General features: G+C 44.6%; 1 protein-coding gene across 1 annotated transcript; it reads left to right on the top strand.

Moving 5' to 3' along the window:
- Nucleotides 1-742: 742 nt before the first annotated feature.
- Nucleotides 743-12584, top strand: LOC120916031 (chemokine-like receptor 1). The gene is made up of 2 exons (XM_040326880.1): nucleotides 743-901; nucleotides 11122-12584. Exon 2 carries the CDS (start codon nucleotides 11156-11158, stop codon nucleotides 12224-12226), a length of 1071 nt encoding a protein of 356 aa, XP_040182814.1. The 5' UTR covers nucleotides 743-901; nucleotides 11122-11155; the 3' UTR covers nucleotides 12227-12584.
- The last annotated feature ends 1422 nt before the right edge of the window (nucleotides 12585-14006 follow it).

The following is a 14006-nucleotide window of genomic DNA, read 5'->3' as shown; positions in this document are numbered from 1 at the left end:
ATAGGCAGAAGATCCGACATGTGTAATTGAATTACACTGTCGGATCTTAAGGATGCAATTCTAGGCCGGCCGCTAGGTGGCGAGGCCATTGCGGCCGGCCTAGAATATGCAAATGAACACTTACGGCAATCCACAAACGTTCCGACGGGCCCGTCGCGCTAAATCTACGTTGTTTACGTCGAGTTACGCCGCGTAAAAATAGGGCTGAGTCCTATTTGACTAAGCCCTATTAAGTATGGCCGTCGTTCCTGCGTCGAAATTTTCAAATCTACGTCGTTTGCGTAAGACGTTCGTGAATGGCGCTGGACGCCATTTACGTTAACGTCTAAGCAAATGACGTCGGAGCGACGTCAGTTAGCACAATGCACGTCGGGTAAGTTACCCGACGGAGCATGCGCAGTACGTCCGGCGCAGGAGCGCGCCTAATTTAAATGGGAATCGCCCATTTGTATTAGGAACGCCTTGTGCCGGACGGAGTTAAGTTACACCGCCGGAAATTTCCAGGTAAGTGCTTTGTGGATCGGCACCTAACTTGGGAGATTTGCGGCAGTGTAACTTAACTCTGAAAAGTTAAGTTGCGCTCGGGCGGCTGTGGATCTGGCCCTATGCTCACATTTCCTTTCCACACAGGAAGTGAATGGGAATCTCCCCAATAAGCTGATAGGGGTTTTAAGCCTTTCCTTCTCTATCAAAAAAATAAATAATTTGGCCTATATATACAATTTCATTAGGAAGGTCTTTGAAAGAGGAAGTTACGTTACTGTAAAATTCCTTGCATTGCTAAGTAACATTTGGTAAGTGTTTTTGCAACTCAGCATGTGTATATATGTCTCAACAACATCAGCAAAGCTCATTAGAAGAGCCTAGATTTAGGAATAAACCTCAACAGCTGCAAATCCAAGTAAGTAACATCACAAATATATACACACACTAGCACAAATACACCTGTAAATATTTCTACATCTTTTTATGTTTGTGCCTGTAAAGAGATAATTGTGGTAAATCTTATACTTGTATAGTATTTTAGGACCATGCAGTGAAGTATAAATCATTTTTAGATAATATTACATAAACCATTTACCGTATATACTCGAGTATAAGCCGACCCGAATATAAGCCGAGGCACCTTATTTTACCACTAAAAAATGGGAAAACGTATTGACTCGAGTATAAGCCTAGCCACTTCGTTACCGGGCCTATTTTGGCACTTCTCTCATTCATGTAAAAATCACAATTTTTTTGCTAGAAAATTAATCAGAACCCCCAAACATTATATATTTTTTTTAGCAGACACCCTAGGGAATAAAATGGCGGTCATTGCAACTTTTTTTCTCGCATGGTATTTGCGCAATAATTTTTCAAACGCCTTTTTTTAGGTAAAAAAACAGTTTCATGAATTAAAAAATAACAAAACAGTAAAGTTAGCCCAATTTGTTTGTATAATGTGAAAGACGATGTTACGCCGAGTAAATAGATACCTAACATGTCACGCTTTAAAATTGCGCACACTCATGGAATGGCGCCAAACTTCGGTACTTAAAAATCTCCATAGGCAACGCTTTAATTTTTTTTACAGGTTACTATTTTTGAGTTACAGAGTAGCTCTAGTGCTAGAATTGTTGCACACGCTTTAACGCACGCGATGATACCTCACATGTGGGGTTTGAACAGTGTTTACATATGTGGGCGGGACTTGCATGTGCGTTCGCTTCTGCACGCGAGCGACCGAGACAGGGGCGTTTTAAATTTTTTTTTTATTATTTTTTTTTTTTTTTTTACTTCATTTTTTTATTTTTACACTTTTTTTGACATTTTTTTTTTTTGATCACTTTTATTCCTATTACAAGGAATGTAAACATCCCTTGTAATAGGAATCAGTGTGACAGGTCCTCTTTATGGAGAGATGTGGGGTCAATAAGACCCCACATCTCTCCTACAGGCTTACAAGCATGAAATCGGTGAAAAAAATTTCACCGATTACATGCCGACAGCCGCGATAGCGGCTTTGTTTACTTCCGGGTACCGGGCGTGACGTCATAACGTCGCGCCCGGCCCTCCGACGGTCATAGAGATGACTGTGACCATCTGGTCACCAGTCATCTCTATGGTTCACCAACGAGCGCCGGCCGATTCGCTCTCCGGGCCCCCGATGGCACGGGAGAGCCCGGAGAAGCACCAGATGGCAGCGGGAGGGGGGGGACGTCCCCTCCCGCTGCCTAGAAGAACGATCGAGCGGCGGAACCGCCGCTTTGATCGATCTTCTGGTGCACAGAATCGCCAGCTGAAGACAGCGATATCTGAATGATGCCTGCAGCTGCAGGCATCATTCAGATATCACCGCTCAAAGTCCAGGACGTCCCAGGACGTCCTACGGATCTGAAGTGGCTAGGGTGTCCATCTGCATGCCTCACTGTGCCTCACTGTGCCTCACTGTGCCCAGGGCCAGATTAAGAACATCATGGGCCTGGTGCTGAGGATTTTGGTGGGGCCTTTTATAAATAATAAATAAATGCATGGGAATGACATGAACGCAGCCCGGCCAAGGCAAGTGACCAAAGGCACAGAACCCAGAAGGAAGACCGGGTGAAGATAGAAGCGCCCGGGCCCCGCCTGATTCATCGCAGCACTGGAGGGCTCAGTCTGAAAATGTAAGTGTACGCTAATGTGCTAATATGCTGTGCATACTTGTACATTGTGGCATAACCTACCCCAGGGCCTCTAAAAAGTAGTAATGTCAGGAAAGTTTACTACCACTTTAATATCACAGGTTCCCAGGAGCCTCTCATGGGGCCCCCACTGACCCAGTGGCCCTTGGGCAGTGCCTAAGTGCACAGTTGGCAACATTTAAAAAATATTTTCAGGGACACTTTTTTTTCAAGTGCTATATTTAGAGTAGCTGAGATCCCAGATGTTCCTCTATACATCATAGTAGTAATCACAAAATTAAAGGAGTACTAATAATGGGGCAGAACAAATATGAGAACTGAGATTTCCTTTAGTTGAACTAACAAAAGTGTGTCCATTCTAGAGCTGGTAACATTGAGGATATTCAGTATAATTTTAAAGAACTGTTTTTGTGGGTAAACGACATAGGGGAGGAGTATGGACGGTATATAAGTGTGAAGTATGTGCAGGTGAGGGAGAGGAATGTGGAGGGTCTAACAGTGGGCACTATGTACAGGAGAGGAGTGCAAAGGGTACGGCAAAAGGCACTATGTACAGGAGAGGAGTGTGAAGGGTATGACAATGGGCAGTATGTACAGGAAGAGTGTGGGGGTATGACAGAGGGTAGTACGTACCAGAGAGAAGTGTGGAGGGTATGATGGGGCAGTATGTACAGGAAAGGAGTGTGGAAGGTATGACAGTGGGCAGTATGTACAGGAGAGGAATGTGGACGGTATGATAGTGGGCACTATGTATAGGAGAGGAGTGTGGAGGGTATGACAGTGAATGCTATGTATAGGAGAGGAGTGTGGATGGTATGACAGTGGGCACTATGTATAGGAGAGGAGTGTGGAGGGTATGACAGTGAGCAGTATGTACAGGAGAGGAGTGTGGAGGGTATGACAGTGGGCACTATGTACAGGAGAGAAGTGTATGACAGCAGGCAAAATCGTGCTAACTTAACTAACTAGTGTTTTTTTTTTAATGAATGAAACAGTTTTTTTCCAAAAAAAACATGTTTGAAAAATTGCTGCGCAAATACCGTGCTAGAGCTGCACAATTAATCGTTAAAAAAATCATGATCTCGATTCAACCCCCCTGACGATCTTCAATTCAGAGTTTGCCGATTCTTTCATATAACAAGTGGAAAGACTTTCAGCTATCAAAAGAAAATATCTGGGCAGTCTGCCAAGTTTTCAACAGGAAACATTGTAACTAACCTTCCTTCTTAGATCAAAGGGATACACATCTGTGTGTAAAGAACAAATCCAGGCAGTCTGCCAAGTTTGTAAACAACATGAAACACAGGGCCAGATTCACAGAGCAGATACGACGGTGTATCTCCTGATACGCCGACGTATCTGTTGTTCTATCTATGCGACTGATTCATAGAATCAGTTACGCATAGATAGCAATAAGATCCGACAGGTGTAATTGTTTTACACTGTCGGATCTTAAGATGCAATACCGCGGCCGCCGCTGGGGGGAGTTTGCGTCGTAAACCAGCGTCGGGTATGCAAATTAGGAGTTACGGCGGATTCCCGGCGTTTTTTCGCGTTCGCTACGTCGCCGCTAGTCTAGTTTCCCGTCGCAAAGTTAGTCGTTTTTTTTGGTGCCCTAACTTTACATAGCAATCGCATTGCTGTATAAAGTATGGCCGTCGTTCCCACGTCGAAATTTAAAAAATAACGTTGTTTGCGTAAGCCGTCCAGGAATACGGAATTACGCTACGCGCGTCGCCGTTCGAAAAAATGACGTCACTTCGCGCAAAGCACGGCGGGAGTTCGGAAACGGAGCATGCGCGGTAGGTCCGGCGCAGGAGCGCGCCTAATTTAACCACTTGCCGACCTCGCACCGCAGTTATACGTCCACAAGGTGGCTCTGCTGGGCGAGAGCACGTAATATGACGTCCTCTCTCCCAGCCGCCACTAGGGGGCGCGCGCGCGCCGCCGTAGGCGTGCGCGCGCGCCCCCGGCTCGCCCCCGACTCCCGTGCGTGTGCCTGGCGGGCGTGATCGCCGCCGGGCACACGCGATCGCTCGGTACAGAGCGGGGACCGGGAGCTGTGTGTGTAAACACACAGCTCCCTGTCCTGTCAGCAGGGGAAATGCTGATCTTCGGTTTATACAATGTATGAACCGAGGATCAGTGTTTCCCCTATTGAGGCCACCCCCCCACAGTAAGAACACACCCAGGCATACTTAACCCCTTCCCCGCCCCCTAGTGTTAACCCCTTCACTGCCAGTGGCATTTTTATAGTAATCCAATGCATTTTTATAGCACTGATCGCTATAAAAATGCCAATGGTCCCAAAAATGTGTCAAAAGTGTCCGAAGTGTCCGCCATAATGTCGCAATACCGAAAAAAAAAATCGCTGATCGCTGCCATTACTAGTAAAAAAAATATAATAAAAATGACATAAAAATACCCCCTATTTTGTAAATGCTATAACTTTTGCGCAAACCAATCAATAAACGCTTATTGCGATTTTTTTTTACGAAAAATATGTAGAAGAAAACGTATCGGCCTAAACTGAGGAAAAAAATGTTTTTTTATATATTTTTGGGGGATATTTATTATAGCAAAATGTAAAAAATATTCATTTTTTTCAAAATTGTCGCTCTATTTTTGTTTATAGCGCAAAAACTAAAAACCGCAGAGGTGATCAAATACCACCAAAAGAAAGCTCTATTTGTAGGAAAAAAAGGACGCCAATTTTGTTTGGGAGCCACGTCGCACGACCGCGCAATTGTCTGTTAAAGTGACGCAATCCCGAATCGCAAAAAGTACTCTGGTCTTTGGGCAGCAATATGGTCCGGGGGTAAGTGGTTAAATGGCACACGCCCATTTGAATTGGCCCGCCTTGCCCTGGAGGCCGCCGGCGTAGGTTTTCATCGCGAGTGCTTGGTGAATCAGGCACTTGCACTTGCGATGAAAAATTGCGGCGGTGTAACGTATCTACGATACGTTACGCCGCCGCTCTTCTATGTGAATCTGGCCCATTGTAACTAACTTCCTTCTTAGATCAAACTTCTGTGTGTAAATGCGGGAAATTTAACCACTTAAAGTCCAACACTTGTTTCTTAAGTTTAAAAGCAATATTATTTGCTAGAAAATTACTTGGAACCGCCAAACATTATATATATTTTAGCAGAGACTCTAGGGAATACAATGGCAATTGCTGCAATATTTTATGTCACACTGCATTTGCCCACTGGACCTCTGTAAGATGGCAGAGGGGCCTGTAAATGTAGTCTTTAAAAAACATTCTGGCCGGGATTCAGAAAGAAATGCCTATCTTTAGGCGTGCATAGCGTATCTCATATACGCTACGCCGCCGTAACTTTAAGAGGCAAGTCCCGTATTCAGAAAGAACTTGCGCCCGAAGTTACGGCGGCGTAGCGTATATGGGCCGGCGTAAGCCCGCCGAATTCAAAATAGGCTGGTAGGGGGCGTGTTGTATGCAAATTAATCGTGACCCCACATAATTGACGCTCCTAACGAACGGCGCATGCGCCGTCCGTGAAAGTATCCCAGTGCGCATGCTTCAAATTACGCCGCAAATAGTCAATGCTTTAGACGTGAATGTAACTTACGCACAGCCCTATTCGCGTACGACTTACGCAAACGACGTAAATGACGCAAAATTTGATGCTGTCCCGACGTCCATACTTAACATTGGCTACGCCTCATATAGCAGGGGTAACTTTAAGCCGGAAAAAGCCTTACGTAAACGACATAAATCAATGCGCACATACGTTTCTGAATCGGCGTATCTAGCTAATTTGCATATTCTACGCGTAAATCGACGGAAGCGCCCCTAGCGGCCAGCGTAAATATGCACTCCAAGATACGACAGCGTAGGAGACTTACGCTGCTCGTATCTAGGCAACAGTGAGGCGTATCTGATTCTATGAATCAGCCGCAGAGATGCGACGCCTCACACTCAGAGTTACGGCGGCGTATCTGGAGATCCGCAACGTAACTCCTTTCTGAATCCGGGACAATGCCTTTACAACTCCTTTAATGTAAACAAAGTGGATTTATATCATTTTAGGTTATTAAAGTGTCACTAAACCCACAACAGTGTGTATATGCAGTAAAGCATGCTTGTTTACATTAAAGGAGTTGTAAAGGCAGAATGTTTTTTATCTTAATGCATTCTATACATTAAGATCAAAAACCTTCTGTGTGTAGCAGCCCCCCCCCAGCACCCCCCTTATTACTTACCTGAGCCCCATCTCTCTATAATAATCTCCACAAATGTCTAAGCTGTCTGGGACACTCCTCCTGATTGGCTGAGACACTGCAGTGGCACCATTCGCTCCCGTGGCTGTCAATCAAAGTCAGTCAGCAAATCAGGACAGAGGGGGGCGAGCCGGGTCAGGGGTTCTGCATCCTGAAAGGACAGCTAGTGCAGTATAAAAACTCCTCCTACTAGCTTTAACCAGACACTGATAGAAGGAACAAGAGTGCTATATCCTGCTGATGAGAAAAGGTATTTAGCAGTTTATATTTACTAAAATAATTGCATTTCCTCTCCATGTTCTTTGTACTATGTGAGACTAGATATAGTGAATGCAGGGTCCTGGGTTTAGTCACACTTTAACCACTTCCATACCAGGCACTTACGCACCTTCCCGCCCAGGCCAATTTTCAGCTTTCAGCACTGTCGCACTTTGAATGGCAATTGCGCGGTCATGCTACACTGTACCCAAACAAAATTGGCGTCCTTTTTTACCCACAAATAGAGCTTTCTTTTGGTGGTATTTGATCACCTCTGCGATTTTTTTTTTTTGCGCAACAACTAAAAAAAGACAGAAAATTTGGAAAAAAATTACGTTTTAATTTTTTTCTGTAATTTTTTTGTAAATAAGTAAGTTTTCTCTTTCAATTACGGGCACTGATATGGTGGCACTGATGGGCACAGATGAGATGGCACTGATGGGCATCGACGAGGTAGTACTGACGGGCACAGATGAGGTGGCACTGATTGGCGGCGCTGGTATGCAGCACTGATGGGCACACATAGGCGGCACTCATGGGCACACATAGGCTGCACTGATGGGCACTCATGGGCGGCACTGATGGGCACTCATGGGCGGCACTGGGCACTCATAGGCGGCACAGATGGGCACTCATGGGTGGCACAGATGGGCACTGTGGGGTGGCACTTATGGGTGGCACAGATGGGCACTGTGGGTGGCACTGATGGGCACTGTCGGGTGGCACTGATGGACACTGTGGGGTGGCACTGATGGACACTGTGGGGCGGCACTGATGGACACTGTGGGGAGGCACTGATTTACTTGTTGCCAGTCAGTGCCCATTTTTGGGCACTGATTGGCATCTTTTTTTTTTTTTCCAGACTTTTTTATTTTTTTCAGACTTTTTTTTTTTTTCCCATTTTTTTTTTGTTTTGCCCTTCCCTGGTGGGCATCCCTGGTGGTCCATGTGGCGATCCGAGGGGGGGCTGCGCTGATAAACAATCAGCGCGAACCCCCCCTGTCAGGAGAGCCGCCGATCGGCTCTCCTCTACTCGCGTCTGTCAGACGCGAGTGAGGAAGAGCCATCAACGGCTCTTCCTGTTTACATCGTGATCAGCCGTGGTTGGACACGGCTGATCACGTGGTAAAGAGTCTCCGTGAGAGACTCTTTACCGAGATCGGTGTTGCGGGGTGTCAGACTGACACCCCGCAACAACGATCGCCGCGATGCGCGCCCCCGGGGGCGCGCAGTGGCTCAGAATCCTGAGGATGTCATATGACGTCCAGTCAGGATTCTACAACCACTTTGCCGACGTCAATCTGTCATTGGCGGGCGGCAAGTGGTTAAGGAATAGTTTTGAATTTGAAGTTTTTCCACCTGGAGTTCAGCTTTTAGTAATGTCTTACTGAATCCTCCCAGGTTTTTCAGTCAGTTAGTTACATTTGTTTGTGACCATTTGTGGACTGTAGTCTTCAAGTCATCCCACAGATTTTAATGGGATTAAGACCCCTTTCACACTTGAGCGTATTGCAGGCGCTATAGCGTCAGAAATAGTGCCCGCAATCCACCCTCAAACAGCTGCTCCATTGTCTCCAGTGTGAAAGCCCAAGGGCTTTCACACTGGAGCATTGCGCTAGCAGGACGGTAAAAAAAGTCCTACTAGCCGCATCTTTGGAGTGGTAAAGGAGCAGTGGGACAGCGCGGCTATGCCTCTTGTTTATAACCCTTTCTCGGCCGCTAGCTGGGGTAAAACCGCCCCGCTAACGGCTGAAATGCGCCGCAAATCCGTCTATAGCGTTGATGGTAAAAATAGCGGAGTTTGGGTGGCTCAGTGTGAAAGGGGTCTTAAGTCTGGACTCTGACTAGGCCATGCAAGGACATTCACTTTTTTCTGCTTCGATCGCTGTGTGGTCATTTTTGCTGTGTGCTTTGGGTCAACCTTCTTCCCATTGACAACTTTCTGGCAGAGGGCAGCAGATTTCCTAATGCACATAGAACAGCAGAATATTGAGAGTAGTCATTTGAATTTTTAACCCCTTGGCTTTAGGGGGTTATACCGGGATGATGCCCACAGCTGCAGGCATCATCCTGGTATCGCTTTTTAGAGCCAGCGGTCTGCTTTCCAGAGATAACAACCGATACAGCTAAAAGCCGCTCGGTTGTTATCCCGGAGGAGCGGGAGGGGACACCCCCCCTCCCGCCGCCTTCCACCACTCTGACGGGGCCTCCCGTCCCACCAGGAGACCCGATCCATGATCTGCCTCTTCCAGCGTCTAGACAGAGACTGGCATGGAGCTGAAAATGGCTTTGTTCCAGTATCCTGTATGTAAACACGGAAGCAACATCGCAATGTCACTTCCAGTTTACTCGGCTTCCAATTGGCGCCGTTTTTGGCGATCTGAATACTTTGAAGTGCAAAGGAGGGATTTGGGGTCTTTTAGACCCCTGATCCCTCCATAAAGAGTACTTGTCATTGCCTATTACTGTCACAAGGGATGTTTACATTCCTTGTGACAGCAATAAAAGTGATCATTTTTTTTTAAATCACAATATAAATAAATTTAAATAAATAAAATAAATAAGATTTTTTTTTTTGCCCCTGTCCCTGCTTCCTCACACAGCAAAGAAAACGCATACGGAAGTTGCGTCCACATATGTAAATGGTGTTCACACATGTGAGGTATTGCCATGATCATCAGAGTAAGAGCAATAATTCTAGCACTAGACCTGCTCTGTAACTCTAACCTGGTAACCAATTTCTTTTAACGTGTCGCCTATGGAGATTTTTAGGTACCGTATTTTGTCCCCATTCCAGTGTGCGCAATTTTAAAGCATGACATGTTTGGTATCTATTTACTCGGCGTAACATCATCTTCCACATTATATATAACAAAAATTGTGGTAACTTTTTATTTTTTTGTTTAAATCCATGAACGTGTCTTTTGTCTTCTTTGGGGGTTCTAAGTAATTTTCTAGCAAAAAAATACAGATTTTAACTTGTAAACACCAAATGTCAGAAATAGACTTAGGCATGAAATGGTTAAAATATACTTCTACATCACGAGATTGCTAGGATGACTATTAAACTTGTTTGTTTTTATTTTTGTTTTTTTCTTGGCTTTTTAGTATTTCTTGATCCCAATTTTGCTTTGGCAGAATGATGATTGCGTTACGCCGCTGTAACTGTGGGCGCAAGTTCTGTATTCAGAAATAATTTGCGCCCTTATTTACGGCAGCGTAACGTATTTGTTGCGGCGTAAGGCCGCGAAATTCAAATGGGGATGTTGGGGGCGTGTTGTATTTAAATTTGACTTGACCCCGCGCCGTCCTGTAAAATATCCCAGTGTGCATTGCGCCAAAGTACGCCACAAGGACGTATTGGAATCGACGTGAACGTAAATGATGTCCAGCCCTATTCGCGAACGACTTACGCAAACAACGTAAATATTTCAAAATTTGACGCAGGAACGACGACAATACGTAACATAGGATACGCCGCACATACCCCTCATATAGCAGGGGTAACTTTACGCCGGAAAAAGCCTAACGCAAACGACGTAAAAAAAAAACGCCGGGCGGTCGTTCGTTTCTGAATCGGCGTAAATACTAATTTGCATATTCCTCGCGTAAACCTTTCGGAAGCGCCACCTAGTGGCCAGCCAGAAAATGCAGCCTAAGATACGACGGTGTAAGACACTTACACCTGTCGGATCTTAGGGATATCTATGCGTAACTGATTCTCTGAATCAGGTACATAGATACGACCTCCCGCATTTAGAGATACGACGGCGTATCAGGAGATACGACGGCGTATCAGGAGATACGCCGTCGTATCTTGTCTCTGAATCTGGCCCAGTGTATTTTCCTTATGCACACTTTAGCAGAATTTAACTTTAGTAAATGTTTATTTCTACATGGCTAAATCGCTAGGTCGACTAATAAACTTTTCTTTCTCATTTACATTTTGTAGCATTATTTAATCCTGGTTTTGTTTTGGAAAAATCATGAATTTTACAGTGCCATATCCAAATCCTGATGCCACCCAAGGAGAAGCTGTGACCAGCTCTGTCACCAACAACAGTATGCCTATTACACCAAATTACGATGACTACGATGAAAGACTGATATACGCTCTTCGTATCATTTACATGATTGGACACTCTTTGGCCTTCCTGCTCGGGACAATAGGGAATGGACTGGTTATCTATTTCACCGTCTTCAAGATGAAAAGGACCGTTAACATTGTGTGGTTTCTCAATTTAGCCATAGCTGACTTCATCTTCATGTTTGTCCTCATATTCAGAATTATCACCGTAGCCCTAAATTTTCACTGGATTTTCGGTGGATTCATGTGTAGGATGAATGATGCTATCTTCTTCATCAATCTTTATGCCAGTATCTTCCTGATCACTGCTATCAGCATTGATCGTTGCATCTCCGTCATTTACCCTGTTTGGTGCCAAAATCACAGAACTTCGAGGCTGGCATCCTATGTGGCCCTGGCAATTTGGATTCTATCATTCATTTTCAGTGTGCCCTATTTTATATTCTCTGACACAAAGGTCATTGGTCAGAGAACTGTCTGCACTTATAACATTGATGACCAAGATGCCGTTATGGTAATAGACAAGAATCTGGCCATTTCAAGATTTATCTTCAGTTTTGTCATTCCTTTGGCTGTTATCATCTCGTGTTATGCAATCATTCTGTTGCGTATCCGAAGAAACCGCATAATTACATCTAAGAAGCCGTTCAAAATTGTTGTAGCCGTAATCATTGCGTTCTTTGTCTGCTGGTTTCCCCTCCATTTATTCTTCTTCCTGGAACAATCTTTGGATTATGGTGGCAACCATCATCTCAAGTATGTTGTACTGATCGCAATACCGCTCTGTAAAAATCTGGCCGTTATAAATAGTTGTATCAACCCTATTCTCTATGTATTCGTTGGTCGGGATTTTAAAGAAAAGTTCTGGAGATCCTTCCAGTCGATATTTGAGAGCGCTTTCATGGAGGAACCTAACCAAGCAACCTTCAAGAGTAAGTCAAGGTCAATTGCAGATTCTCAAATGTTGTGAAATTAAAGGACACTTACATAGGAAGATATATTACCCCAAGCTTTAAAAGAAGACATATTATCATGGGACTATAAGGCAATGCCTAACAGATACATAAAGAGTAATATATTCATATACTGCTTCATGGCCTACAAATCATTTGAATTAAATTGATGTTCATGATTTTTTATTTATATAGCTGAGATCTGATCACTCATATTGTGTATACTATTAGATAACGCAAACAATTTGATATGAAACTTTGAATTTTGCGTACAAAAGAAGATATATTTCTATGAGCTAATAGGACTTAAAGTGGATGTAAAGCCACTCTCATCCTTTCTAAACTACTGCCACTGGGTCAGATTCATAAAGAATTACGCTGGCGTATCTATAGATACGCAGCGTAAGTGTCCAGATGCGCCGTCGTATCTATGCGTGCTATTCTCAAAACTAGATACGCCTGAATTTTGCCAAGATACGAGCGACGCAAGTCTCCTACGCCGTCGTATCTTGGGTGCATATTTACGCTGGCCGCTAGGGCGCTTATGTTGATTTACACGTCGAATATGTAAATGAGCAAGATACGCCGATTCACGAACGTACGTACGTACGTACGTACGTACGTACGTACATACGCCCGTCGCAGTAAGCGTAAGGCGTATGTCCGGCGTAAAGATAAAACACCTCTATAGGTGGCGCAACCAATGCAAGGTATGGACGACGGAACAGCCGTCGTATTTTACGTAGTTTACGCAAGTCGTACGTGAATAGGGCTGGGCATAGGTTACGTTCACGTCGAAAGCATTGAGATGACGTATCTTAGGGAGTATATGCAACGTGATTCTGAGCATGCGCCGTACGAACGGCCCTTCATTTACATGGGGTTACGGTTAATTTAAATGTAGCACGCCCACTACCTGCCTACTTTGAATTAGGCGGGCTTACGCCGGCCCATTTTCGTTATGCCGACGTAACTTACGGAGCAAGTGTTTTGTGAATACTGGCCTTGCCTCACTATGTTACGTCGGCGTAGCGCAAATGAGATGCGCTACGCCGGCCAAAAGATGCGCCCTCTTCCGTGAATCTGGCCCACAGTGCATGTATCCTTACCTGGTAAATTTTTCCCCTCTGTCTGTTATAAGGACTGAAAAACTGCAGATTCTGTGGGTGGATATGTTGATGGGAGCTCAGTGGGTGGAGTCGTGATGTCAGTAGACTCCTTGCCCTCCTCTACACTCCCCTTGTCAACATGCATTTTCTCCTGTGTATTCCTTCTGCTGTGATCACTAACATCCAGTCAAAATCCAGAAAAGTAACCACATGACTTCAGAAAAGGAGTGGGGATGGGAATTAAAAAAATAATGCCTGTCTCCAGGCTAGTGCATGAGATATGTAAATAACCTGTCACTCACAGCAAGGGGGAGGAACGGACTAAGGTTTTTCTCTGTAAGTCCTTTTTATTTCACTGAACAATAAAAGAGGATTGCTCAGAGCTGGATTAATTCTGTGTAGCAAGACTGGGCACAGATGATAGGAAATCTTATACTGTACATTGTGACATCAAAAATTAAATTAAAAAAAATTGGGTTTACATCCACTTTAAGCTACATTTTCCAGCTGTAGGACTACAAGAGGAAGCAACGTAAAAAAAGAAAAGTGAATTTGTGGCTACGGCCACAGGAAGCGTACACAAGATAAAAGATTGTATTACTTGTTCTTCCGAAAGGGTTGCATACATGCTTGAGTTTTCGTGTAAGCTCCAGTATGTAGGTCGTATGTCCAGACCTCTGCTGGTAAG

Source organism: Rana temporaria, chromosome 10, assembly GCF_905171775.1.
Source record: "Rana temporaria chromosome 10, aRanTem1.1, whole genome shotgun sequence".
NCBI classification, from domain to species: domain Eukaryota; kingdom Metazoa; phylum Chordata; class Amphibia; order Anura; family Ranidae; genus Rana; species Rana temporaria.
Note: the sequence above shows the minus strand (reverse complement) of the source record. Positions and strands in the feature narration are given on the sequence as shown.

Bases quoted from the DNA above. Each gene is read 5' to 3' on its own strand.
- LOC120916031 (XM_040326880.1), top strand. From the start codon at position 11,156: ATGAATTTTACAGTGCCATATCCAAATCCTGATGCCACCCAAGGAGAA.